Genomic DNA, 27,555 nt, shown 5'->3' on the forward strand with positions numbered 1-27,555 from the left:
TTGATCATGGTATATGATCCTTCCCCCCCCCCTTTTTTTTTTGTGGTACGCAGGCCTCTCACTGCTGTGGCCTCTCCAGTTGCAGAGCACAGGCTCTGGACACGCAGGCGCAGCAGCCATGGCTCACGGGCCCAGCCACTCCGCGGCATGCGGGATATTCCCGGACCGGGGCACGAACCCGCGTCCCCTGCATTGGCAGGCGGATGTTGAACCACTGCGCCACCAGGGAAGCCCGGTGTATGATCCTTCTAATGTGCTGTTGGATTTTGTTTGCTAGTATTTTGTTGAGGATTTTTGCATCTATGTTTATCAGTGATATTGGCCTGTTGTTTTCTTTCTTTATGATGTCTTTATCTGGTTTTGGTATCAGGGTGATGGTGGCCTCATAGAATGAGTTTGGGAGTGTTCCTCCTTCTGCTATATTTTGGAAGACTTTGAGAAGGATAGGTGTTAGCTCTTATCTAAAGGTTTGATAGAATTCCCCTGTGAAGCCATTTGGTATTGGGCTTTTGTTTGTTGGAAGATTTTTAATCACCGTTTCAATTTCAATGCTTGTGATTGGTCTGTTCATATTTTCTAATTCTTCCTGGTTCAGTCTCAGAATGCTGTGCATTTCTAAGAATTTGTCCATTTCTTCAAGTTTGTCCATTTTATTGACATATAGTCGCTTGTAGTAATCTTTCAGGATCCTTTGTATTTCTGCAGTATCACTTGTAATTCTCTTTTTTCATTTGTAATTCTATTGATTTGAGTCTTCTCCCCTTTTTTCTTGATGAATCTGGCTAATGGTTTATCAATTTTGTTTATCTTCTCAAAGAACCAGCTTTTAGTTTTATTGATCTTTGCTATCGTTTCCTTCATTTCTTTTTCATTTATTTCTGATCTGATCTTTATGATTTCTTTCCTTCTGCTAACTTTTGGGTATTTTTGTTCTTCTTTCTCCAGTTACCTTAGGTGTAAGGTTAGGTTGTTTATTTGAGGTATTTCTTGTTTCTTAAGGTAGGATTGTATTGCTATAAACTTCCCTCTTAAAACTGCTTTTGTTGCATCCCATAGGTCTTGGGTCGTCATGTTTTCATTGTTATTTGTTTCTAGGTATTTTTTGATTTCCTCTTTGATTTCTTCAGTGATCTCTTGGTTATCAGTAGTGTATTGTTTAGCCTCCATGTGTTTGTATTTTTTACAGATCTTTTCCTGTAATGGATATCTAGTCTCATAGCGTTGCGGTTGGAAAAGATACATGATACGATTTCAATTTTCTTAAATGTACCAAGGTTTGTTTTGTGACCCATGATATAATCTATTCAGGAGAATGTTCCATGAGCACTTGAGATAAAAGTGTATTCTTTTGTTGTTGGATGGAATGTCCCATAAATATCAATTAAGTCCATCTTGTTTAATGTATCATTTAAACCTTGCGTTTCCTTATTTATTTTCATTTTGGATGATCTGTCCATTGGTGAAAGTGGGGTGTTAAAATCCCCTGTCTGATTGTGTTATTGTCAATTTCCCTTTTTATGGCTGTTAGTATTTGCCTTATGTATTGAGGTGCTCCTATGTTGGGTGCATAAATATTTACAGTTGTTATATGTTCTTCTTTGATTGATCCCTTGATCGTTATGTAGTGTCCTTCTTTGTCTCTTGTAATAGCCTTTGTTTTAAAGTCTATTTTGTCTGATATGAGAAGTGCTACTCCAGCCTCTTTTGATTTCCATTTCCATGGAATATCTTTTTCCATCCCCTCACTTTCAGTCTGTATGTGTCCCTAGGTCTGAAGTGGGTTTCTTATAGACAGCACATATACGGATTTTTTTTTTTTTTTTTTGTATCCATTCAGCCAGTCTATGTCTTTTGGTTGGAGCATTTAATTCATTTACATTTAAGGTAGTTATCGATATGTATGTTCCTATTACCATTTTCTTAATTGTTTTGGGTTTGTTATTGTAGGTCTTACCTTCTCTTGTGTTTCCTACCTAGAGAAGTTCCTTTAGCATTTGTTGTAAAGCTGGTTTGGTGTTGCTGAATTCTAGTAGCTTTTGCTTGTCTGTAAAGGTTTTAATTTCTCCATCAAATCTGAATGAGATCATTGATGGGTAGAGTAATCTTGGTTGTAGGTTTTTCCCCTTCCTCACTTTATATATGTCCTGCCACTCCATTCTGGCTTGCAGAGTTTCTGCTGAAAGATCAGCTATTAATGTTATGGGGATTTCCTTGTGTGTTATTTGTTGTTTTTCCCTTGCTGCTTTTAATATATTTCTTTGTATTTAATTTTTGATAGTTTGATTAATATGTGTCTTGGTGTGTTTCTCCTTGGATTTATCCTGTATGGGACTCTCTGTGCTTCCTGGACTTGATTAACTATTTCGTTTCCCATATTAGAGAAGTTTCAAGTATAATCTCTTCAAATATTTTCTCAGTCCTTTTCTTTTTCTCTTCTTTTTCTGGGATCCTTGTAATTCGAATGTTGGTGTCTTTAATGTTGTCCCAGAGGTCTCTGACTGTCCTCAATTGTTTTCATTCTTTTTTCTATATTCTGCTCTGCAGTAGTTATTTCCACTATTTTATCTTCCAGGTCACTTATCCATTCTTCCGACTCAGTTATTCTGCTAATGATCCCTTCTAGAGAATTTTTGATTTCATTTATTGTGTTTTTCATCACTGTTTGTTCTTTAGTTCTTCTAAGTCCTTGTTAAACTTTTCTTGTATTTTCTCCATTCTATTTCCAAGATTTTGAATCATCTTTACTATCATTATTCTGAATTCTTTTTCAGGTAGACTGCCTATTTCCTCTTCATTTGTTAGGTCTGGTGGGTTTTTACCTTGCTCCTTCATCTGCTGTGTGTTTCTCTGTCTTCTTATTTTGCTTAACTTACTGTGGTTGTGGTCTCCTTTTTGCAGGCTGCAGGTTCGTAATTCCCGTTGTTTTTGGTATCTACCCCCAGTGGTTCAGGTTGGTTAGTGGGCTGTGTAGGCTTCCTGATGGAGGGCACTAGTGCCTGTGTTCCGGGAGATGAGGCTGGATCTTGTCTTTCTGGTGGGCAGGTCCATGTCTGGTGACGTGTTTAGGGGTGTCTGTGTCCTTATTATGATTTTAGGCAGCCTCTCTGCTAATGGGTGGGGTTGTGTTCCTGTCTTGCTAGTAGTTTGGCATAGGGAGTTCAGCACAGTAGGCTGCTGGTGATTGAGTGGAGCTGCGTCTTGGTGTTGAGAAGGAGATCTCTGGGTGATTTTCACAGTTTGATATTATGTGGAGCTGGGAGGTCTCTTGTGGTCTAATGTCCTGAACTTGGCTCTCCCACCTCTGAGGCACAGCGTTGACGTCTGGTTGGAGCACCAAGATCCTGTCATCCTCTCAGCTCTGAATAAAAGGGAGGAAAAAGAAAGAAAGAAGAAAAGAAGAAGATAAAGTAAAATAAAATAGTTATTCAAATAAAAAATAATTATTAAAAAAATTTTTAAGTAATAAAAAAAGAAAGAAAGAAAGAAGAGAGCAACCAAACCAAAAAACAAATCCACCAATGATAAGAAGTGCTAAGAAGTATACTAAAAAAAACCCCCAGACAGACAGAACCCTAGGACAAATGGTAAAAGCAAAGCTATACAGACAAAATCACACAGAGAAGCATACACATACACACTCACAAAAAGAGAAAAAGGGAAAAAAAATTTATATCATTGCTCCCAAAGTCTACCTCCTCAATTTCGGATGATTTGTTGTCTATTCAGGTATTCCACAGTTGCAGGGTATATCAAGTTGATTGTGGAGATTTAATCCGCTGTTCCTGAGGCTGCTGGAAGAAACTTCCTTTTCTCTTCTTCGTTCGCACATCTCCTGGGGTTCAGCTTTGTATTTGGACACACCTCTTCGTGTAGGTTGCTTGAGGGTGTCTGTTCTTCACTCAGACAGGAGGGGGTTAAAGGAGCAGCTGATTTGGGGGCTCTGGCTCACTCAGGCCAGGGGGAGGGAGGGGTATGGATGTGAGGTGAGCCTGCAGCAGCAGAGGCCAGTGTGACATTGCAACAGCCTGAGGCATGCCATGTGTTCTCCCAGGGAAGTTGTCCCTGGATCATGGGACCCTGGCAGTGGCGGGCTGCACAGGCTCCTGGGAGGGGCGGTGTGGATAGTGATCTGTGCTTGCACACAGGCTTCTTGGTGGCTGTAGCAGCAGTCTCAGCATCTCATGCCTGTGTCTGGGGTCCACACTGATAGCCGCGGCTCGAGCCTGTCTCTGGAGATCCTTTAAGCGGTGCTCTTAATCCTCTCTCCTCGCGCACCAGGAAACAAAAAGAGGGAAGAAAAAGTCTCTTGACTCTTTGGCGTCTCCAGACCTGAACTCCCTCCCAGCTAGCTGTGGGACACTAGCCCACTTCAGGCTGTGTTCCCACAACCAACCCCAGTCCTCTCCCTGGGGTTTGACCTCCGAAGCCTGAGCCTCAGCTCCCAGCTCCCACCCATCCTGGTGGGTGAGCAGACAAGCCTTTTGGGCTGGTGAGTGCTGGTCAGCACCTATCCTCTGTGCGGGAATCTCTCCTCTTTGCCCTGCGCACCCCTGTTGCTGCGCTGTCCTCCGTGGCTCTGAAGCTTCCCCCCTCTGCCACCCGCAGTCTCCACCCACAAAGGGTCTTCCTAGTGTGTGGATACCTTTCCTCCTTCACAGCTCCCTCCCACTGGTGCAGGTCCCCTCCCTATTCTTTTGTCTCTTTTTTTTCTTTTTTCTTTTGCCCTACCCAGTTACATGGGGAGTTTCTTGCCTTTTGGGGTGTCTGAGGTCTTCTGCCAGCGTTCAGTAGGTGTTCTGTAGGAGTTATTCCACATGTAGATGTATTTCTGATGTATTTGTGGGGAGGAAGGTGATCTACATGTCTTACTCTTCTGCCATCTTCAATTATCTTATTTATTAATTATGTTGTTCAAATCTTATGCATACTTGTAGATTTACCTTTTCTATCACTCAGAGAGGAATATTAAAATAAATCTCCACCATTCTGTTTTTTTAAAAATAAATTTATTCATTTATTTATAGATATATATTTGTTTAGCCATGTTGGGTCTTCGTTGCTGCATGCGTGCTTTCTCTAGTTGTGGCCAGTGGAGGCTGCTCTTCATTGTGGTGCACGGGCTTCTCATTGTGCTGGCTTCTCTTGTTGAGGAGCATGGGATCTAGGTGCATGGGTTCAGTAGCTGTGGCTCACAGGCTCTAGAACGCAGGCTCTGTAGTTGTGGCGCACGGGCTTAGCTGCTCCGCAACATGTGTGATCTTCCTGGACCAGGGCTCTAAACCTTGTTCCCTGCATTGGCAGGCAGATTCTTAACCAATGCACCAGCAGGGAAGTCCTCCACCATTCTTAAACTTAAAAGAAAAAGATTAAAAAAAAAAACAGGTTTCACTTTATAATTTTGAGAATATATTCCTAGATGCTTAAATGTTTGCAATGTTATAGCTTCTTTGTGATTCATTTACTCTTTTATACCTTATAATGCTTCCTTACCTTTAAGGCTACTTTGTCGTAACTTAGTATATCCATACCAGTTTCCTTTTGGCTAGTGTTTTCATAGTATATCTTTTTCATTGTTTCATTTTTATATCTTCTGTTTACTTACATGTATGCTATTTCTCTTATGAGCATAATATAGTTAAGTCATTTTCTATTCGGTTTAGCAACATTTGTCTTTTAATTATTTAGTTTACATATCTTCACCATAATTACTGATATTTTGGGTTTAAATCTACCATCTATCATCTTACTATTACTTCCTTCTTTTCCCATCTCTTTTATATTCTTTCCCCTTCCTGAGTTCCTGCCTGTTTCTTGGGTTAAATATTTTTAATTATATCATTTTCCCATTTGTTAACTTGTTGGTTTCATGATCTTTTACTATTTTATTGTTTATCCCAGAAAATTTTACATGCTTCCTAAGCTTATTAAATTCTAATATAAATTAGTATTTTACCACTTTATGCTAGTGCAGTGATCCTAGAGCACTTTAATTCCATTTATCTTTCTCCCGACTTATATGCTACAGTTGTCATATATTTTAGTTTATTTTATATAGCAAATTTTAAAATTTAAATGAATTTAAATTTATTTAACACAGCTAATACTGATTTTGATTTATTTACCCTTTCCATTGCTTAACCTGAATTTAGGGTTGGGGGTTAGCAATGTCAGTTGACCTAATCAAATCAGGAATTGCAATTATTTGAGTGTGAATTTCAGTCCCTGTGAGGGCTGCTCTATCTTTTCTATTTCTGATTTACTTTTACTATTAAAGTACAGGGCTTTAGAATGCCAAGTTTTAGAGTTTTAACTGAAAGCTTGTGGTGTCTACCAGGGCTTCTGTTTCCATGTAGGCCCCCAATTCCAATTTTTGTCTCCTTAGCCCCATGACTCTGGAAGGTTCTCCTCAGCCTCTTGGTTTCTCAGGCACCACTTTTGGAGGTAATGGATACCTGTGGGTGAAGGGAATGTGGTCTCAAATGCTGGGTCCCACCTCTCAGGACTTCTTTCCTTTTCTGGATCATGGCCCCTAATTCCTCACTGTCTTCACAGTTCTCAGACATCTTCAAATGGATGATGTTTTTCAAAATCTATCTAGCTGATCTCAGCAGGATAGTTTTTCCTAAAGGATCTAATGCACGATTGCAAAACTGAAATTCCAGTGTTATTTTAAAAGTCAATAAAATTGGCTAAGATCATGATCTTGAAAGTTCAAAGATTTATTAGTAATTCAGGGAGGCAGATGGAAACTTTAACCCATGACATTAGCACATTCAGGAGCTATTATGAGGGAGACATTATTGTTTCCTCAAGTTACAGAGGTCATCAGTGATAATAATAATAATGATTATGATGGTGGTGGTGGTAGTGGTTCTAATGACACAAGGAGTTAATAATGTTTAAATGTTTCTTGTGTGCTTTTTTCATACATTTATACATTGAGGAAGGTAATATAGTTGTTCTCATTTCACAGCTTGGCTGCCACAACTCACAGAATTGTGCAATTTGTTCAAGCAATATCCACATAAAGCAAGATGGCCTTATAATACTCTTGTTTCAATTCTTCTTTTTTGTGTGTGATTCTAAGGGAAAATAAGAAGTTAGAATATTTTCCATATAGTATTAGAACAGGGATACAGATGACTTTGCAGTTTGAAAGTGGGCCTTAATTTGAAGAGCTTATTTACAAGGAAAATTAAGGAAATGAATGGCAGAGTTAGGAGTGGTCACTGACATGGTTAGGAGAAGAGATGATAGCAGGTCTTAAAAATCTTAGTAAAATCAAAAGTATAAATGAAACAAACATGAGCTCACACAAGTATAATAAATAATGAATAAATTAAAAATGGGGGAAAGGGATAAATTTTCCTTACAGAAGAATTCCAGACTATCTATGTAGGAACTCCCCTTCCAGGATGTGGAGTTTGATTCCCTGCCCTTGAACATGGGCTGGATTAATTGTCTCACTTCTGGTGCATAGAGTGTGAGAAGTAAAGTAGTAACTTTAGTGGAAAAACCTGGCAGACACAAGCTTAGCCTAGTGATCTGGATTATCATTACCAGTCATAAATCATGTTGCTATCATGTGCCTCTAACATCATGTGATGAGAAGGGCATGTCATATCTGTAGTATTCTTGCCTCAAACTCACAACCCCAAGCTAATCATGAGAAAAATATCAGACAAACCCAAAGTGAGGGAAAGTCTGCAAAATATGTGGCCAGTGCTCTTCAAAATTGTTCAGGTCATGAAAATAAGGAAAGATGGACAAGCTGTCACAGATTGGAGAAGACTAAAGACCTTATTGTGTCTCTTTAGAGACATAATAATTAAATGCAGTGTGATATCCTGGATGGGAACTTTGAACAGAAAACATGAATTAGTGGGAAAATTGGTGAAATCTGAACAAATCTACTTTAATGATGATGTACCAATATTAATTTCTTAGTTTTGGCAAATTTACCACAGTTATGTAAGATCTTAACTTTAGGAGAAACTGTGTAGAACTTTCTATACTATCTTGCATCTTTTCCCTAAATCTAAAATTATTCCCCCCCAAAAAATTATCTTAAAAAGTCCTAGTAAAGTCTAAAAACAAACAAACAAAAAAAAACACAAAAAAGTAGCCAGAGTTAATAAAGTATGTAAACTGTTAAGATGGCCTACACAAGTGTGTGCCACATGAAATAGTGCTTACTCTGAGGGTCTACACTCTATGAAATAAACTAAGAACAACTAAAAAGAAATTAACCTGGGTGAGAGCAGTGAAAGAAAAATTTAATTTAGGAATGCATGGACAAGAAGTCAATTTAATAGGAATGAAAAATGTAAAAGCTGAAATTCAGTATTACATCTTCTATTCAAATATTTTTCATTGAAAGCCTTCATGAACCTATTAAGAAGTGTTAACTATCCTGGCTGGAGATGATCAGAGTAAAGGTCCTCAGGCTAATGAGAAACCAGCTTTATGCAATGGCCACTCTGTCTTCTGCTGTACTTCACTAATTAGTGTAAAGAATTAAGAAACAGTGATCTTTAGCCATAGAATAAGATATCATGAACTCGGTAGTGTGGATGCAGAAGGTTGTTGTGATGATTGATCCTCCAGACTCCCTAAATGAAGCACTGAGGTCAGCATGCAGGCATGTCAGGGGTTCCAGCCTGGGCTGAACCAGGATTCAGACATGAGTGGAAGGTTTGGCAGATTTATGGGCTGAACACATTTGAATCACAGAAAGACATAGGGATATGGATAAAAATAGAAAGTTACTGTTTTCAGTTTCAACACTAAAACTGCTCTTTCCAAAATTAAACTAAACTAAATTAAATTAATTACTATACCAAACATCACAGAATAGAACATTTCCGTCATACAGGTAGTTTTATTAGGCAGCATTACTTTAAGATGTGGTTAGCATAACTAAAAACTCTCTGAGAAAACCATAATTCAAAAAGAGTCATGTACCAAAATGTTCATTGCAGCTCTATTTACAATAGCCAGGACATGGAAGCAACCTAAGTGTCCATCAACGGATGAATGGATAAAGAAGATGTGGCACATATATATTGCACATATATGCAATGGAATATTACTCAGCCATAAAAAGAAACGAAATTGAGTTATTTGTAGTGAGGTGGATGGACCTAGAGTCTGTCATACAGAGTGAAGTAAGTCAGAAAGAGAAAAACAAATACCATATGCTAACACATATATATGGAATCTAAGGGGGAAAAAAAAAGGTCATGAAGAACCTAGGGGTAAGACGGGAATAAAGACACAGACCTACTAGAGAATGGACTTGAAGATATGGGGAGGGGGAAGGGTAAGCTCTGACAAAGTGAGAGAGTGGCATGGACATATATACACTACCAAACGTAAAATAGATAGCTAGTGGGAAGCAGCCGCATGGCACAGGGAGATCAGCTCAGTGCTTTGTGACCACCTAGAGGGGTGGGAGGGAGGGAGACGCAAGAGGGAAGAGATATGGGAACATATGTATATATATAACGGATTCACTTTGTTATAAAGCAGAAACTAACACACCATTGTAAAGAAATCATACTCCAATAAAGATGTTAAAAAAAACAAACTCCTTAAGCTACATAACAAAAATGTAACCAAAAGGGGAGATAAAGACATGGATTTCCATTTGGAATTAGCACTTTGAGGGCCTCAGAGCATACTGAACTACTTTAGATCATACGGACCCAGTTCATATCAATAGCCATAACTATAGAGGTGCATGACACACAATGACTGAAGACATGGAAGACAGAGCTCAGAAACTTGCACACAGGTTTTCAAAAGGTGGGAGCTGGATGGGCTCATTGGTAAGTTCATGGAAGAATCACAGAGGTGTTCTTAGAAATAATTATTTAAGACTTTGGGGAGTCTGAAGGTAATCCAATAAGAGGTTAAGGGCAATGGTCAGAGCAATGTGGATTAGTGTTTTAATCCAAAGAGACCTTTTTGTACCCTGTTATTGTGGTTATCTGGGACAACATTGGCTTCATAAATTCACACGAATGGAATTGTTATCTAAATGGAAATCTCTCTGAAAAAGAATGAGACCTCAGAGAGGAAATGTCTCTGAGCTTTAGAATTAGATTTGGAAGGAAAAGAGCTGGAATGTATAAACCTCCTGGAAACTAACCATAGGCAGGATTTAGCTCTGTGGGAAGAGTTGGAAGATTAAACAATTGCTGAGTAGATGAATGAAGCTTAGAAATGGCCCAACTGTGTGATCATATTGGACTGTCTGTGAATATTCTCTCCTTTTTCCTGCACCTTTGAAAAAAGGGCAACATGTTCAAATTGAAAGATGAGATTTTATTATGTGGTTGACTATTGAATGCTTGTAGATATAATAGAAGTTGATGTTACTTTATACCTTATGTTAACATTTTATTAAATTGGCACTGCTTATTCTAATATCATTAAACTTGTAAACCAGACTTCATTGGAGGAAATACAGGAAGGTCCCTAGATGATTACAGAGTTTTCAATAGCAGCAGATTGAATACTTCCTTACATTTATACAAATGTGTTCAAAAATACGATTTTAAGTCATTTCTAGGCAATTCCCCCCCATCATTTCCTCGCTTAGGAAGATTTCTTTGTGTAAAGCCACATCTTGTCATATGTTTCCAGTGAATTTTTCAGTTTTGGCAAGAAGGTAAGCAAAAGGAGATCTGTGAGTGTGATTGTGGGCCAGCCCCTGAGCGAAGCAGAGGAGGGAGACTTTCTTCTTAAAAGAGACCTGGCCACAAACAGCAAACAAGAAAGGAGGAAATAATTATACCATATTAGGTACCAAAAATTAAAGTTAGTTAAATACTTTTTCCTTTGGAATTTATCTTCAGGATTTTAATTTAGAAGAAATGTTATGATTTTTTAAATTGTTGTGGGGCTGTTATCAGAAATTTCTTGCTGCTTTGCTCAGTCATTGTTGTCAGTTGTGGCTTCAGTAACCTCAAAACTGAAAACTGTTGTGTGGTTATTTCACCCATGTGACAGTGCAATTTCTTGTGAAATAGTAAAATTATTTTCTTCTCCAACATTTTTACTTTATTTTGTTTTGTGAATGATTCTACAGTTCTCCAAATTAGTAAGTTACTTGTAGTATGTTTAGCATATGACATTTGAATCTTTTGATGATGTATTATGTTTTTTTTTGTAGGATAGTATGTATTCTCTTCAGTATCTATCTGTGTCTATAGACCATAATGGTATTATGAAACAAAGGTAGATTTACAGATATATATATATATATATATATATATATATATATATATATATATATATATATATATAGCTTTAAATGTATTTGTAGAGAAGAAGAAATGTTGAAAATAAGTGATCTAGACATTCACTCAGTGACCAAGTAAAATGAATCAAAAAGTGAGGAAGAAAGGCTGTATCATTAAAATAGAAATTAAAACATATTATAATAGAAACTACCAAATGAGACATAGACAGCTTTTTTGAAAAAGAAATTAATAAAATATAAAAGTAAACTCTAGAAGGAATGATTAAAAAGATAATACACAAATAAAAAACACTGGGATTTAAAAAGTGGGTGTTAATGGATGCAGTAAAGAGTAACAATTAATAAGAGAATTATGTACAACTTCATTTCAGGTCATTTGAAGTCAAAATGAGATGAAAAATTTACTGAAAATTATAAATGATTCAAATAAGACCCAAAAGAAAAAGAAACCCTAAGTATATCAGTTACCATAAAAATGGAAACTGATGGCAAATTTGTGACTAATCCAAAAGGCTTCAGACTCTCAATGATGATCAGTTTCAAGATATATAAAATAATGGAAAGCAACAGAAGTCATTTCATGAGGCTAGAATATCACAACACAAAAACTCAGCAACCTGACAAGAATACTTGAAGATAAATAGAGCAAACAAAAGAACAAAGCAAACAATGAAACTGAACACCCAATAGCTATTATCCAATTTCACTTAGGAATTTAAGTAAATTTAGATACAACATGTAGAGTTTTTACCAGGAGTCTAAGAATAATTGAACATTAGAAAATCGATTAGTGTGGTTGTCTATATCATCTCACTACATGTCTGATAAAACCCTCAATAAAGTTAAACATACACTGATGAAAAAATATCTTACCAATTTTGGAATAAAAGGGAACTTCCTTCATATGGCTTAGTTTAGCTATAACCAACGTGTAGCAAATATAATAGTAACAAAAATGTATAAGGTTTAACATTAAAATTAGGAAAAGGACAAGGGTGTCTGCTATTGCTATTGTTATTCAAAGTGGTATTAAAGTGGTAATTTCTAATCCAGTGAGTAAATAAAAAATAAAAGGTATAAAGAAAGATGAGATTGTCATTATTTGTATATGATATGATTTTTTCTACAGAAAAATTAAACAATAGAGAAATTAACTTAAAAAGAAAAGAATTCAGTGATTTATCTGGCCAAAAAAATCAACAGGCTAAATTAATATAATACTAAAGTACAAATTTTTCTACTGAGTCTCACTTATCCAAAATGATATGCAGCAAAAACAAAACAAAAAATAAACAGAAAAACACTTTATTAGCAAGAAAAACAAGATTAATTGTTTATGACACATGTAAATCTAAAATGAATACAGGTGTTACATTTTTGCTAATTATATTCTTTTATTTATTATTAATTATTTTTTGATGCTACTGTGAATGCATAAAATGTTTCTCCATTTATTTAAATATTAATTTCTTTTTTGCCATTAAAAATGAATTTAATTTGCAAGCCATCATTACTAGATAATAAAGACCCATTGCAAAATGTACAACAATATTTTGTGAACATGTGAAAATAACAAGTTATAAATCTCATTGAGCAGATGAGTTTCTGTCACATTAGCACATAAAAATGTTGAATGGATGTTCCAGGATATAATGAAAACCAGCAAGTAATTGGTTTGCTTAATTTTTTTGGGGGGGGTCATAAATGTTTTTCTTTTTTTAAGTGGGGTATAGTTGTTTTACAATGTTGTGTTAGTTTCTACTGTACAGCGAAGTAGCGTTCCCTGTGCTGCACAGCAGGTTCTCATTAGTTATCTATTTTATACATATTACTGTATATATGTCAATCCCAATCTCCCAGTTCATTCCATTCTCCCTTTCCCCCTTGGTGTCCATATGTTTGTTCTCTACGTCTGTGTCTGTATGTCTGCCTTGAAAACAGGTTAATCTGTATTATTTTTCTAGATTCCACATATATACGTTAATATACGATATTTGTTTTTCTATTTCTGACTTACTTCACTCTGTATGACAGTCTCTAGGTCCATCCACATCTCTACAAATGACCCAATTTCATTCCTTTTTATGGCTGAGTAACAGTCCATTGTATACATGTACCACATCTTTATACATTCGTCGATGGGCATTTAGGTTTCTTCCATGACCTGGCTATTGTAAATAGTGCTGCAATGAACATTGGGGTGCATGTGTCATTTTGAATTATGGTTTTCTCTGGGTATAGGCCCAGTAGTGGGATTGCTGGGTCATATGATAATTCTATTTTTAGTTTTTTAAGGAACCTCCATACTGTTCTCCATAGTGGCTGTATCAATCTACATTCCCACCAACAGTGCAAGAGGGTTCCCTTTTCTCCACACCCTCTCCACATTTATTGTTCGTAGATTTTTTGATAATGTCCATTCTGACTGGTGTGAGATGATACCTCATTGTAGTTTTGGTATGCATTTCTCTAATAATGTGTCTCTTGGCCACCTGTATATCTTCTTTGGAGAAATGTCTATTTAGATCTTCTGCCCATTTTTTGATTGGGTTGTTTGTTTTTTGGATATTGAGCTGCATGAGTTGTTTCTATATTTTGGAGATTAATCCTTTGTCAGCTGATTTGTTGACAAATATTTTCTCCCACTCTGAGGGTTGTCTTTTTATCTTGTTTGTGGTTTCCTTTGCTGTGCAAAAGCTTTTAAGTTTCGTAGGTCCTATATGTTTATTTTTGTTTTTATTTCCATTACTCTAGGAGGTGGGTCAGAAAAGACCTTGCTGTGATTTATGTCAACGAGTGTTCTGCGTATGTTTTCCTGTAAGCATTTTATAGTATCTGGTCTTACATTTAGGTCTTTAATCCATTTTGAGTTTATTTTTGTGTATGGTGTTAGGGAGTGTTCTAATTTCATTCTTTTACATGCAGCTCTCCAGTTTCCCCAGCACGACTGACTGAAGAGACTATCTTTTTCTCCACTGTATATTCTTGCCTCCTTTGTCATAGATTAGTTGACCATAGGTGTGTGGGTTTATCTCTGGGCTTTCTTAGATCATTAATTTCTCTTAACAGTGTTTTTTTGGTTTTCAGTGTACATGACTTTCATTTCTTTTATTAAATTTGTTCCTATGTATTTTATTCTTTTTGAGGCTTTTTTAAATGAAATTGTTTTCCTAACTTCATTTTTGGATTATTTATTGTTAGTATATTTTGGTGTATTTATATTTTGTCCTGCTAAAAATTTATCGTACAGTTTCAGAATTTCCATTTCATTTTTTAAAAATTTTCTATTTCTTTAATGATATTCTCTATTTGATGCCTCATTTTTGTCATACTCTTCTTAATTCTTAAACATGAGCTTTACTCCTTGAACTTATTTAATATTCATTGTTTACCAGTTTGAAGTTTTTCTGTGTCTAACACTTAAGCAACATGAAAGAAAATTTCTGTTGATTTATTTTTTTCCCCTGTGTGTAGTCACACTTCCCTCCTCTTTTCATGTTTCCTTTTTTTGTGTTGAAAGTGGATATTATAGATTATATATGGGTTCTGATCACCCCATGTTATTCCATCAACTCTTTGTTTCTTCATATTTTTGTTTAATGACTTTCCTGGGCTAATCTATACAGTCTGACTCTCCCATAGTATTTGGCCACAGATTTCTCTAATTATCTTTTCTTTTATTTTTTTGGTTACTCTTGTTTTTCTTTTTAAGCCTAGTTTCTTAGAGATCCCTCCTATGTCAGCATACTTAATAAGGTCGTGCTGAAACACACTGAGTCAGTATAGCTTCTACTCTTTGCCAACGGATCTCTGTTTGAACTGGGGAGTGTATTCAAATTTCAGGAAGTTTGCAAGTCAGCCCTGACTTTTACTTTCCCCTCCACCTTCTTGTGTCTCCTCACAGCATGTATACAAGCCTCATTTTCATCCAGGGACCTGCAGAACATTGGGGTTGGTTGTTTCTGGCTCCTTTTGAGGATGCATGCAGTGTTGCACAGGTGTGCATCCTTCCAGACTGCCAAGGATATGTGGCAGATTATCCATGCCCAATAGGGACGTCATACTCATTGGTATCTTTTAAAATTTTCTGGCTAGTCTGTGGGCTTGTTGTTCTATCCAGTGTTATATACTTAAACTAACTGGGAAGTTAACATTTTCCATCTGTTTGCTTTTGAATTTGCTATTTCAGTGATGCCCCCTGGGTTTCGGTATTGTCCTTTCTTCTCTCTAAATCAAGTTAACCACCTTCAGCAGGGAAGCTTCTGATGTTCATGGCTTTCCCTGCCCTAGTAGAACTGCATTGAAGGTACTGGGCATGGGAAAAAGATGGGAGCAGCCCGGGTTATAACCATAGCTGAGCTTATTCAAGGTTCAAGAGTTTTTCTAGAGTAAACACTTCTCAATTTGTTGTATAACTTTGATCCATTTCCAGAGACTCATTATGGTTGTTTTTGAAAATATTGTCCAGTTTTATCATTGTTTTGGGGGAGAGGGTTAGCCAAGCTTGTCAACCCACCATTCTGGAAGTTCCCCATACTAGAGAAATTAGGGGGTCTGAACTGCTGCAGCACCTCTTAGACTTCATGGTATTAGGATGCATTCTGATTATTCCCACTTACCTAAGGGGGTTTGGTGTTATGCACAGAAGCAAAAAAAACTTCAACAGGGGCCTAGCTGGCTGTTTAAAAGAGCTTTGGTTGTACAGAAGAAATTAATACAACGTTGTAAATCAACTATACTTCAATTAAAAAAAAAGAGCTTTGGAGGCCTCCTGAGTGGTGGTGGGTATAGCATAAGTGAAGTATTCAAGCTTTAGCTCACATCTGCTTAACATGGTGGCGGCGGGGGGGTAAGAAGTCCCTATGTTACCAAGCCATTACATAAAATCTTGTTATTCTGAAAGTGTTGGCTGACCAGCACATAGGAACCTGGCACTTCAGTGAACTGATAGAACAAGGAACTCTGACACATTCATTACTGAGTTTGAGACTTGCAGATGCTGTAGACTACAATGAGTGATTATCAGAAGAGCCATCTGAATATGTTACCTAGATGTAAACATGGTACAACTTTCACTAGTGTACACTCTGGGATTCAATGCATAAACATGTCCAAATTTCTTTTTGTCCATTTTTCAGGAAGATATATTGATATTTAAATCAGAGAAGTAGATTTTACTGATATTTGAGAAATTTTGTGTTACACAATACATGTGAATTGTGGCCTTTTAGTTTCTCAGATGGGGTATAATCCCTCTATGTACCGGGTCTTTGCATGTACTGTGTTCTCTTTTCCAGGTTAATGCCTGCTCTTCCCTCAGAATGCAGGTGTGTTGTCACTTTCTGGGAATCCTCCCTTGATCACCCTGGCTTCATCCATTTTTCTTATCATTTCTTACCATAGCACTGTGTACTTCTAAATTCATTGTTTATGAGAGTTGTGCTTATCTATTCATCTGTATTCACACTAAGCTCCACCAGGACAAGGATTATATCCCTCCTTCCTTACTCTTTTCTTGTTCCACCATTATAGTCTCAGCTCTTAGTAAAATGCCTGGCATATAGTTAAGTTCTCAATAAATATTTAATGAGTAAAGGAAAGAATGAATAACTAAACAAATTCAAGAGACTTGAACATTTTCTATGACACAGATAATATTTATTAAATTTAACTTAAAAATATAATTTGAAAGAGAGGGACAGATTTACAGTTGTCTACACTTCTTTCTATGGTACCATGTACTATGGCAGGTTCTGTGTTATCCATAACACCTCCTTGCAAAAACCCATGTACCGTGAAACACCTGAATACCTCCCACTGGAGCCTTAATCTAACATGACCCAATCTGAACTGTGTGTCTCCATGCCATCCTTCCCAAGCTTGTGCTGTGTACCTTCGTGAATGGCCCCACTTTATCTCCTCCTGGTCATACTTCTTTGTTTGATTACTCCTAATGACCTCCAAGCTATCTTTTATTATTTCCACACCTCTCCATTCTCACTGATGCTACCTTTGTCCAGGTCACTAAAGTCATCATTCATCACAGTCTCATCACTCTCTGGTATAATCTTCAGTGAATCTCCTTGGGATTTAGGGAATTTTCCTAAAAGGCATTTTAACCACAAAACTCCCATGTTTAAAATCCTTCACTTGCAAGAAAAATGAGACAGTTCTTCAGTATGGCTCACATATCAGGTCTTACCAACATCTCCCGCTATGTCTCTTTTCTTTTCTCTGGTCCTTAAGCTTTAAAATCTACTTTTCTCCTATGATACGTTTCTACACATCTTCCACATGTTTTAGCACTAACTTTCTAGCATGTTTTACTTTGTAGTAAGGCAAATACTCCCTTCATGATTCTTTAGCTAAAAGAGGTAGGATACTAGGATCCTATGCTTTAATTTTTTCAGATAAAGTTGAAAATAAATGTTTCAAATCTATCTGAAGTTTCTGTAGAACTAGGCGGCTGCTACTCAAAATATACCTTTGCCCTCCTCTGCTTTTCTATACAGGTGATGCAACTGATTCTTCAGTTTGTAGCATGAACAAAGGAGGTGGTATTGGAGGTCTAGTTGCCCTAGTCCCTGATCTGCTTCTTCTGCAAATACACTACCTGTTTTCAGGCTGGAATATCTCCCTAGGCAAACATATCACTCTGCTAATAAAGAAGTTCTTGGGTTATTGTCATATGACAAAATGTCTTGCAGCCTGAAACTCAGTAAAACCAGTGGTAATAAATAATCTACTTAATTACCATCATATTTTGTATGTTTTCATTTATATTTATAGTATTTGCAGGCATCCTCTTCTATTAGTATTATTTTTCTTCTGCATATGTTTTGGACTGTGGATTTTGAAGCCATTTCATCTGCTTTCATTTTTGAAGGGCTTCTTTAAAATTTTCCTTCAGCAGTTGTATCCCTTCATTGTTTTCCTGCATGATAATGGATTCATTCATCTTTTATTAGCATAATTTTTAAACATTTTAATTGTTTTAGAGATATGAGCTAAATGTGCTCTCTGCCACCTTGATTTAAGGTAGTTTTCTATAAGCATCATAATTGAAATGATTTTTCTAATTGACTCCATTTTATATTGTGCTCTTACGGTCTATATAATATGATTTGAAATACAGTAATCCTTATTTCTCTCCTTTCTTTTCATCTCCCTTCCCAGGTTTTGATGAATTAATATGGAATTTAATTCTTCAACTATTATTAATTTTTTCTGAAATATTAAACACGTGTTAAATTTTACAAGTTCATTTAAAATGCTTATTTAGAGTTAACTATATATGTTATAAATCATTTTATACCAGTATTCTTGTATTATTTCTTGAGTTCTTTATTGAGACAACTTTTTGGTTTTACTCAGATAATTTCATAAAGGGAGTTATGTGGCATATTGTTTGACTTTTTGAGTTCAAATATGGATTAATTTTGCTCTCATGGGAGAATGAAAATTTGCCCGAATGAAGAAATTTAGAATTATCTCATTACCTCAGAGTTCTGAAATATTTCCCTACAGCATTGCATATGAAATATCTGAAGCCTGTGTCATTCTCTTCTTTGTAAGTAGCCAGTATATATATATATATATATATATATATATATATATATATGAAACTTTGTGAGGTTTTTTTTTGTTTTTGTTTTTTTTTGTCTTTAGAATTCAGAAACAAGAGCAGGATGAGACTGAGTGTGGATCTTTTTCAACAATTCTGATCACTATTCTGTGAGCTTTCTCTATAATAAAAGTAGAGGTTTTACATTGGATTTTGTTTTGTTTTAGCTAAAGAAATTTCCTCTCTGAAACCTTAGTGTCTGGCAAATTTCTTGGCACCCAGTGAGCATTAACTAATGTCACAAACAAAGGTATGGTGTTTCAATTGCCTTGAGGCTGCCACAGCAAACATCAATGAAAGGAACCAAAATAAACACTCAACTCAGTAATTAATTCTCCCGTGCACACTCCAGTCCCCTAGATTCACTTTTCTGCCTCCAGTGGGACTCCTCTCTAGTCAGAGACCACCAACAGGACACCAGTGCTCCCAGGCCATGAACTGTGAAGGGAAGGCTGCCTGCCCACCCCTCATACACAGAGTGAAGCTTGCCCACTGAACCTGTAGACACACTCAACTCATTTGGTGTAGGGGCGGATCTCCAAGGCCCATGTATACTGCCCACAGACCCATTCACACAACATGAATGGAAATCCACCTGCCTGCCAGCTCACCACTTCCAGGTTAAACCTGGTCATAGACCCTTCGACAGTGACAACTGGTCTGAGTGGGGAAACTGAGAAAAATGGCATTTTCTATAGATTATCTGATAACCTGTACTGTCATTGTTGTTTCTTTTCCATTATGGATTATGACATTTGCCTGTTGATTGTACCACTACACTCAAAATGCCTAGTGTCTTCTGATAATGATTTTGAGAAGAGAGGAATGAAGGGACAGAGGGGGACTGAGCGGGGACAGGGAGAACAAGCAGGACACGTGAGAGGAGTGAGTATGGACTCCAGAGGGAAAACAATGGGTCAGTAGAGAAAGACAGGGAAGACCAAGAAGAGGGGGAAAGGGAGCCAGGCAGAAGACAGGAGGAGGAGACCACAGAGGGATAAGCGATGCGGAGACTGCTGGAAAGGCCACTGGACATCACTGATCACCTTCCATCACCTCTTCTCACAGAAGAGGACCTTGAGAACCCAATTGTGGACTTGATTTCTCTAAGACTAAAAGACATTAAAATTTCCAGCCAGACCACAGACTGCAGCCTTCATCATGAGCCAGGACTGGGTGCAACAGAGAGGGTCAGGAGGATGCAAGCAAGAGAAAAGGAGGGGAAATGAGAGACTGTGTGGGAGGCCTGTGGCTGCCAGAGGCTGTAGGGTTTCTCTGGCAGGGAAGTGGGTAAAGGGAGAGGTTTGTGTGTTGGTGTGCCAAAGGAAGTGAGATGAGAGGGCAAGAGGGTTGAGAGGGGAACTGTATCTGTATTCTGAGGGCAGCTTGCCTGCGGAGGCACCTTCACTTAACAGAGCTTCAATGCTTTTCCTGCTGCCTCTGCTCTTCAAGGGACTTCTCGGCCATGGGGCCAGCACAGTGGGTAAGCTGATCCCAGGTGGAAAGCTACCTGTGGTTGTGCACTGCAGGATGGAGAAGTTCTGGGGAGGACCTGGGGGAAGGCGGAGTAACGCTCCTACAGAATGCCCTTGGAGTCTGTCCACCAGGCTAGTTCCAGACAAAGTATCCTTGGCCGTAGTCTCAGTTAATCTCTCTGATTTTGGGGTGAGGATGCTGGCCCGGGGGAGGGGGTGTGGGAATATGTGCAACCTGTTTAACCATATCCATAAAGAGCCCCTTTAAGGGGCTCTCTTCTCCTGTCCTTTCATTCCCTCTCTCAGCTCCACAGGTCTTAAGACCCCCGTCATCCGGCCGCAGAAGAGCCCCTCTCCTTCCACGTGCTCCAGATCTCCTCCTTTGCCAATCGCAGCTGGACACACACCCAGGGTTCAGGCTGGCTGGGCGAGCTGCAGACTCATGGCTGGGACAGGGTCTTGGGCACCATCCACTTTCTGAGGCCTTGGTCCCAGGGTAACTTCAGCAAGGAGGATCTGAAGAACATCCAGGCGTTCCTGCAGTTGTACACCCATAGTTTCCCTTGGGAAGTGCAGGCCTTTGCCAGTCAGTTTCAGTTTCAATGTGAGTTCTTTGTTCCAAGCTAATATTTGCCTGAGGGCTCCGACCATCTTCCAAAGGGTAGATGGCTTATGTACCCTGACCATCATCCAAACTTCCTGACCTTGTACTTGTCCCCCTTTGGTCACTCTCTTCTCTGCTGCACCCTTCACCACCATCCCCACTCTATCCCCCTCCTCCACCCCCATATACACAGCTCGCACACCCCTGAAAATACCCTCATATTCTAGACCTTGAATAGTTGTCTCTTCTTGATCTTCTGCCCAGCACTCCTGGTCAGCCTTTCCCAACCAGGATTCTGCCCTCCTTTCTTCCTGGCCTGAGTGTTTACAGATTCAGCCTGTACCTAACCACTCCCCGATCTGCTCTTCCAGACCATCTTCTGATTCTCTAACAGTCTTCCCATCTAGCTCTTCCCCTTCATTATTTCAAAATACCTTTATTATCTCAAAATTTTATTCCCACAAATTTCGTCCTTTTTTCCTGCCCCATCTCTAGTTTTCCATGTGACCCCCCAGCAAGTTTTCCTTCCCTGTAATTCTTTCCATGTTGATTCTCTCTTGTCCACCCACAGACCCCTTTGAGCTCCAGGTATAATTTGGCTGTTTAAGTCGTCCTGGGAAGGCCTCAGAAAGCTTCTTAAATGGGGCATATCAAGGATCAGATTTCCTGAGTTACCAAGAAAATTCCTGGAAGCCGTCTCCAGGAGCAGGGAGTCGAGCTCAGATGTCTGTAAGGTGCTCAAACACTACAAATTTATTAAAGAAATCATTCGGAGCCTTCTCAGTGACACCTGCCCTCGGTTTCTGGCAGACCTCGTTGAAGCAGGGAAGTCAGAACTGCAGTGACAAGGTGAGCCCAACTCTCTCTCCCCTCTTATTTCTAGTGTTTCAACTCTTGTATTTGAGTTTTCTACCCTTTATCAACTTTTTGAATCACATAATAAGCCAGAGGGTGAAAAGTATGGTTTTAGAATTGTTTCCTAGAAAAAAGAAAGAAGTGATTACTCAAACTGCAAAGGGACCCTAAGTCACTGAGCTGTGGCCTAGGGTGCCCTCCTAAATTCCATTTCTCCTCATCTTATCCTTTCTAGTAAAGCCAGAGACTTGGGTGTCCAGTGGCCCCAGTCCTGGGCCTGGCCATCTGCTGCTGGTGTGCCATGTCTCAGGATTCTACCCGAAACCCGTGTGGGTGATGTGTATGAGGGGCGAGCAGGAGAAGCCTGGAACTCAGCAAGCCCTGCCCAATGCTGACGGGACTTGGTATCTCCAAGTAACCCTGGAAGTGGCGGCTGGGGAGGCAGCCGGCCTGAGTTGCCGAGTGAAGCACGACAGTCTAGGAGGCCAGGACCTAATCATCCGCTGGGGTGAGAAAGAACTGGGGCCCAGCTGGGAGGTGATAGTCTTCTCATAGTCCAAGCTCTCATGAGTGAGGAGCTTAGGAAGTGGCTAGGATGATATGCACAAGAGGATACAGGTGGGAGAATTCAAGTAAAGAAGGATGGAGCATGACAGCAGTTAAATTTCAAGAAAATGCAAGTAGAGGATTAGAGGTACTAAAGAGAAAAGAGAGAAGGAGCTATTGATTTGGTGAAAGAGAGAGGGAGTGGGCAGAGCAGGGACATAGACTCAGGAGGAATTGAAATGAGAATCCTAGAAAAGACAGAGGAAAGCTCTGGGGAGGTGTCACTATTGTGAAATGAGAAGCATTAACTGTGGTGGAATAGAGAGTTCTTTATAGATTGACTTCCTTGTTTTATCCCCAACTGGGTGGATACTCCTTCCTCCTGATATTGATCTGTTTGATAGTAATAGTTTCCCTGGTCATGTTGGTTATAGTTCATTCATCATTTAAAAAACAGAGGTGAGTCTTTTCTTGTTTTGGCTCTTCAACTTCTTATCAACTCATTCATCTTTCCTCTATTTTCTTTTTTCCTTTCCCCTTTCTCTCTGATTTCCCTTATTTGAGATGAAGATCCTCTTTTCCCCCATAGCTCAAATCAGAACCTCCTCTCTGCTCATGTCTCCCACCCTGCCTTTCCCACAGGAGTCGATACCCAAGACCCCAGGAGTTCAGGACATCAGCTCTGTTTGGCACAGGAATCATGGACCAAAAACAGACTCTTAAAGAAATGGAAAGCCAACTCTGGCGTCATTAATTTTACCTTTCACATAAAATCCCTTTCTGCTTTTGTTTAAACATGACTCATAGCTATAAACAAAGCATGATTTTGTTAAAGCAGCTTGTTTTGGTAGAAATCCTCATCCCTTTGGAAATCTTTGTTTTTTCCCCCATCTTCCAGCAATATCTTTCTGCTTTGGCCACTCCTTCATCACTATTGATCCGTCAAACTCTAATTCAGATGCCTCTTTCTTAAGAGCTTCCCTGGATCGCCCAGTTGACGACTCTTCTCTATGCCCCAAATTTGACTGTTCTTCCTAAATATACTCAACTCTTCCGACTCCAAACAGTAATTTTTATGTTTTTGTGCTTTTTCCTCATTTGCTTGAAAGCAAGATTTACGTGTTTGTATTTGTGTCCATGACCAAAAGCCTTACCTGGACCAGGGTCAGCTTCATGGGCAGGTGACCTGTGCAGTTGTTGCCATCTTGAAATCCTACTCATTTTTGAAGGAGAGATACTGCCTTTTTATTTTATACTGGTCCCACAAATTTTGTAGCTTGTTTGGCTTGAAAGGGATATTTCTCAATAAATGCCGACTGAAATAAATGTATTGTCAAATAAAGTGTCTTAATCCCTTTCCTCTTTGGCATCTTTGCATCATTTGGCTGTGTTCTTATTAAAACTTGTTCTCTCTTCCTTTGTCTCTCATCAGAGGTGAAGGAGACAGGTATGTGCTTCAGACTTCATAGCCATTGGGAGATTCGTGTACCTTCAGAGATATTTAAAGAAAATAGTAACACATTAGAGTGTCTCCTGTTAAAGAGAGGATGGGGTTGGACTGACAATCCTGATTCCTTGAGATTGTGTGTTACTATATGTGTCTTTGTGGATACACATATTCAGGGGATAAATTCAAATTTGGGGAAGTTAGGAAGAGAACATGGGGATTGAGGATAACTTTCATGGGTAGAGCCAAGCAATGAAGGAATAGATTGATCAGATGCCAGCTAGTTATATGTTTACTGTTCTTTATTATTTTGATTTATGATTATCATTATTACTTATACTTTGTTGTCTCCTTAATTTTTTAATATGGATTTTAAAATTATCTAATGGCTTTAATTGAGATCCATTTGACTGAGTCTGTTGGAGAGCAGGAAGCTGTTAAGGTGCAGTGTTCATACTGATGTCCAGGTGACATCTTCCCTGAAATGGGATAATTGAGCAGATTGTATAGATTTTTTAATTGAGATCCATTTGACTGAGTCTGTTGGAGAGCAGGAAGCTGTTAAGGTGCAGTGTTCATACTGATGTCCAGGTGACATCTTCCCTGAAATGGGATAATTGAGCAGATTGTATAGATTTATTAGTGGGAATTTACTATTCCGCATGGGATATTTCAAGTGAACAGATGGGGTTCTACCGTCACTTATCCAGGCTGTACTCTCACACGTGAACAAAGTAATGGGGCCAGCGCTTTCCCTATCGAGAGTTCATCATCTACTGAATGCCATGTCCAGACAGCCTATCTAGGGGCAGGCCACCAGAGTCCAGAGAGGAAGGCAGATTTTTAAGGGCTTTTGGAACAATAAATAAAGTCTATATAAGTATCAAGTGCTAACCGATTGCGCCACTGGAGCTCCTCTTAACAACTTTTCCTTCAGTTTCAGTTGGTTGGTCAAATTAGCTAGTTAGGTCCTAGTAGCAAATGAAATCATATAAGTTGCAAAGAAGTCACATAAACTCAATTTGAACCCAACATGTTAAAAGACCTAAAAAGTATTCTCAATCTCTGTCACTATTAAAAGTGAGCCAAACACTATTGACAGCATATTTGTTTACCACTAAAATGTTATATGTGCCACAGAACCCAGATTCTACATTTAAAGAAATTCCTTTAAATGTAGTTGTCAATGTATAAATTACTTTAAGGGAGGTAGTTGTTTCCATTTTTTGTCAAGAACTATCTAGGCTACCAATATTTTTCAACTGAAGAACAGCAATGATTCTCAAAATATGAAATAAAGTAGTTAGTTACAAAGCAAAAGATGTGTGAATGTTATAGTATATGTTTAATTTTTATTGCTTTTATTAAGTAGCAGTGTTACGTACATACCACACATTCTATTAATTATACTTTCATTCGTATGTGTGGCTATTTGTGTAAGCAGGCAAGACTAAACAGAGGAGATAAGCCAGGTAATCACAGAAAAAGTACACATTGAATCAAATATAGGAAAGATTGTTTACCAGAAATCATCATCTAATAATAACAGGTGGAAAAGGGATCTTACAGTTAATCATCATAGATGGTTACACATAATAGCCGAACACAAAGTTCCAAAGTGTGTTCCAACATGATGAATTAGCCAAATATTTTAGAAAGAAGAATTAACTATGCAAATTAAATATTCATATCCTAAGAAACATATATTTTAGATGTCTCTACTAATTATATTAAATACATTGTGTAATAATGTAATGAATACCATAATATACAATCTAATGGACTAAGTAAACACAACATAATGATAGTATAATCGCTCAGGTAATGTCAGCTTCTCACAAGATAAAAAATGATAATTTCTGGAAAGACATGATGTTTAAAATTTTTAAAAAAAATATATAGAAGATATAGACTTAAAAAGTCCATGGTACAATACTTAGAATTTTATTCTTGTCATCTGAGAAACTGGGTTTGCCTCTTGGTGGGTGTTGAGCCAAAAGACACAAAGAAGCCAAAGATTGGGAAAAGGAAGTATTCATTGCTTGCAGGAAGTAAGAAGGACACCAGGGATCTTTCCCAAAGCAGCATCTCCCTGAACAGCAAAATTGGGGAAGTTTTTTTTTTTTTTTTTTTTTTTGTGGTATGCAGGCCTCACTGTTGTGGCCTCTCCCGTTGCGGAGCACAGGCTCCAGACGCGCAGGCTCAGCGGCCATGGCTCACGGGCCCAGCCGCTCCGCGGCATGTGGGATCTTCCCGGACCGGGGCACGAACCCGTGTCGCCTGCATTGGCAGGCGGAGTCTCAACCATTGCGCCACCAGGGAAGCCCGGGAAGCCCTCAAATTGGGGAAGTTTTAAGCTGAGTACATGTACATTCGTAAACGGACTTGGGTGATTGAGAGTCCAAGCTCTCGTTGATTGAAGTCAAGAGGGTTAGAAAAGGTCAACATCATCCTCAGGTTCCAGTTGATCTGGTGGTTGAGGGGGGTTTAAATTCTGCAAAACCGAAACACAGCTGGGAATCTTTACAACTGATGTGTTGCTTTGCTATTGTTGCTTCTCTTACCTGGTAACAATTTGTTCTTTTGTTCCCTTAAGATCATTACTACTGAGACCTGTTCAAGGACAAGCATTGTGGCCAGGTTTAGATCACAAAATGGCTTAGGCCAAAAATGGCTTCTCTTACGTCAAGAAAGCCATGTCTGGTTCTCTTTCTCTGGGGACCCCCTACCTTATCTGCTTACATTCTCAAATATACTCAGCTGACTCTTCATTACTTTAATCCATATCCTTATTCATATAAACTCCCATTAAGTTTTCACCTAGGGTTTACCTTCCTAGTGTTTCATTGATTTTTACAAATTTCACATATTCTAGGCTTTATAATTAGTTGTATATTTAATGCCTGCATGTATAGAAGGATTGTGAGGGTTTAATGTTTGAATATATTCAAGTTTTATTACTGAAATGACTTCAAGCCAGTGAAAATTTTAGTGAGTTTTCCCATTGACACACAAAAGCCTCATTGGACCTGAAAAATATACATCAACAGGTTCAAATTCAAATTCTGAGATGCCAGGTGTGCAGACATTAGGTCAGAAGAAAAAAAAAAAATAAATGAAGCAAACGATAGAGATACAACTTTGTCTAAAGTTGAAATAACACGTTTTCACCCCCGAACAACTAACATGAAAGCATAAAACTGTGTCAAACAGAGATCTGAAAGAACACAAGATCTGATTTTCCACATTGCCAGGTGATTTCCCCCCTGCCAAGCTGTAAACAAAGCTCATGACTCAGTTCACCCATTTCTTACTTGGGGGATGATTTAATTTTTGACACAGAGAAGAGTTTTGGTAGGAATGAGCTACGATGTTGTCATTTTAGAGAGGTAACTGGGTCTGATGTAGAGAATGGATTTAAGAGGTCAATAAAGAGATATTTTCAGTGATTCCACTGTAAATTGAGAAAGGACTGAACTAAAGCAAGGAGAGAAGATTAATCCTGGCTGCACAATCTAACCTACATGAAGTTAAACAACACATCACTGAAGGGAAAAAAAAAAAAAAAAAAGAAGCCAGTCTGTATCAAGACAAAGAAGAGTTACTCTCTATGGATTTTACCTTCACACTTCCTTGAAACTTGTGGAAGTTTTGTCAATAGGAGCAACATAGTCCCAGCAGTCTCTGTGATGGAATTCAGGGGAGGCTCAGAGCCCGTACTGGGCCCACAGTAAA

The 27,555-nt window shown here is 38.4% G+C and overlaps 1 protein-coding gene across 1 annotated transcript; it reads left to right on the forward strand.

Annotated features, from left to right (window-relative positions):
* The first annotated feature begins 20,315 nt into the window (after window positions 1-20,315).
* Window positions 20,316-23,167, forward strand: LOC131764168 (T-cell surface glycoprotein CD1e, membrane-associated-like). The gene is given in 7 exon segments (XM_059077157.2): window positions 20,316-20,391; window positions 20,691-20,972; window positions 21,544-21,693; window positions 21,696-21,821; window positions 22,063-22,333; window positions 22,737-22,832; window positions 22,963-23,167. Coding segments are annotated over 7 exon segments (1,206 nt in total).
* Window positions 23,168-27,555: the final 4,388 nt, after the last annotated feature.

This window comes from Kogia breviceps, chromosome 1 (assembly GCF_026419965.1).
Source record: "Kogia breviceps isolate mKogBre1 chromosome 1, mKogBre1 haplotype 1, whole genome shotgun sequence".
Taxonomy (NCBI): domain Eukaryota; kingdom Metazoa; phylum Chordata; class Mammalia; order Artiodactyla; family Physeteridae; genus Kogia; species Kogia breviceps.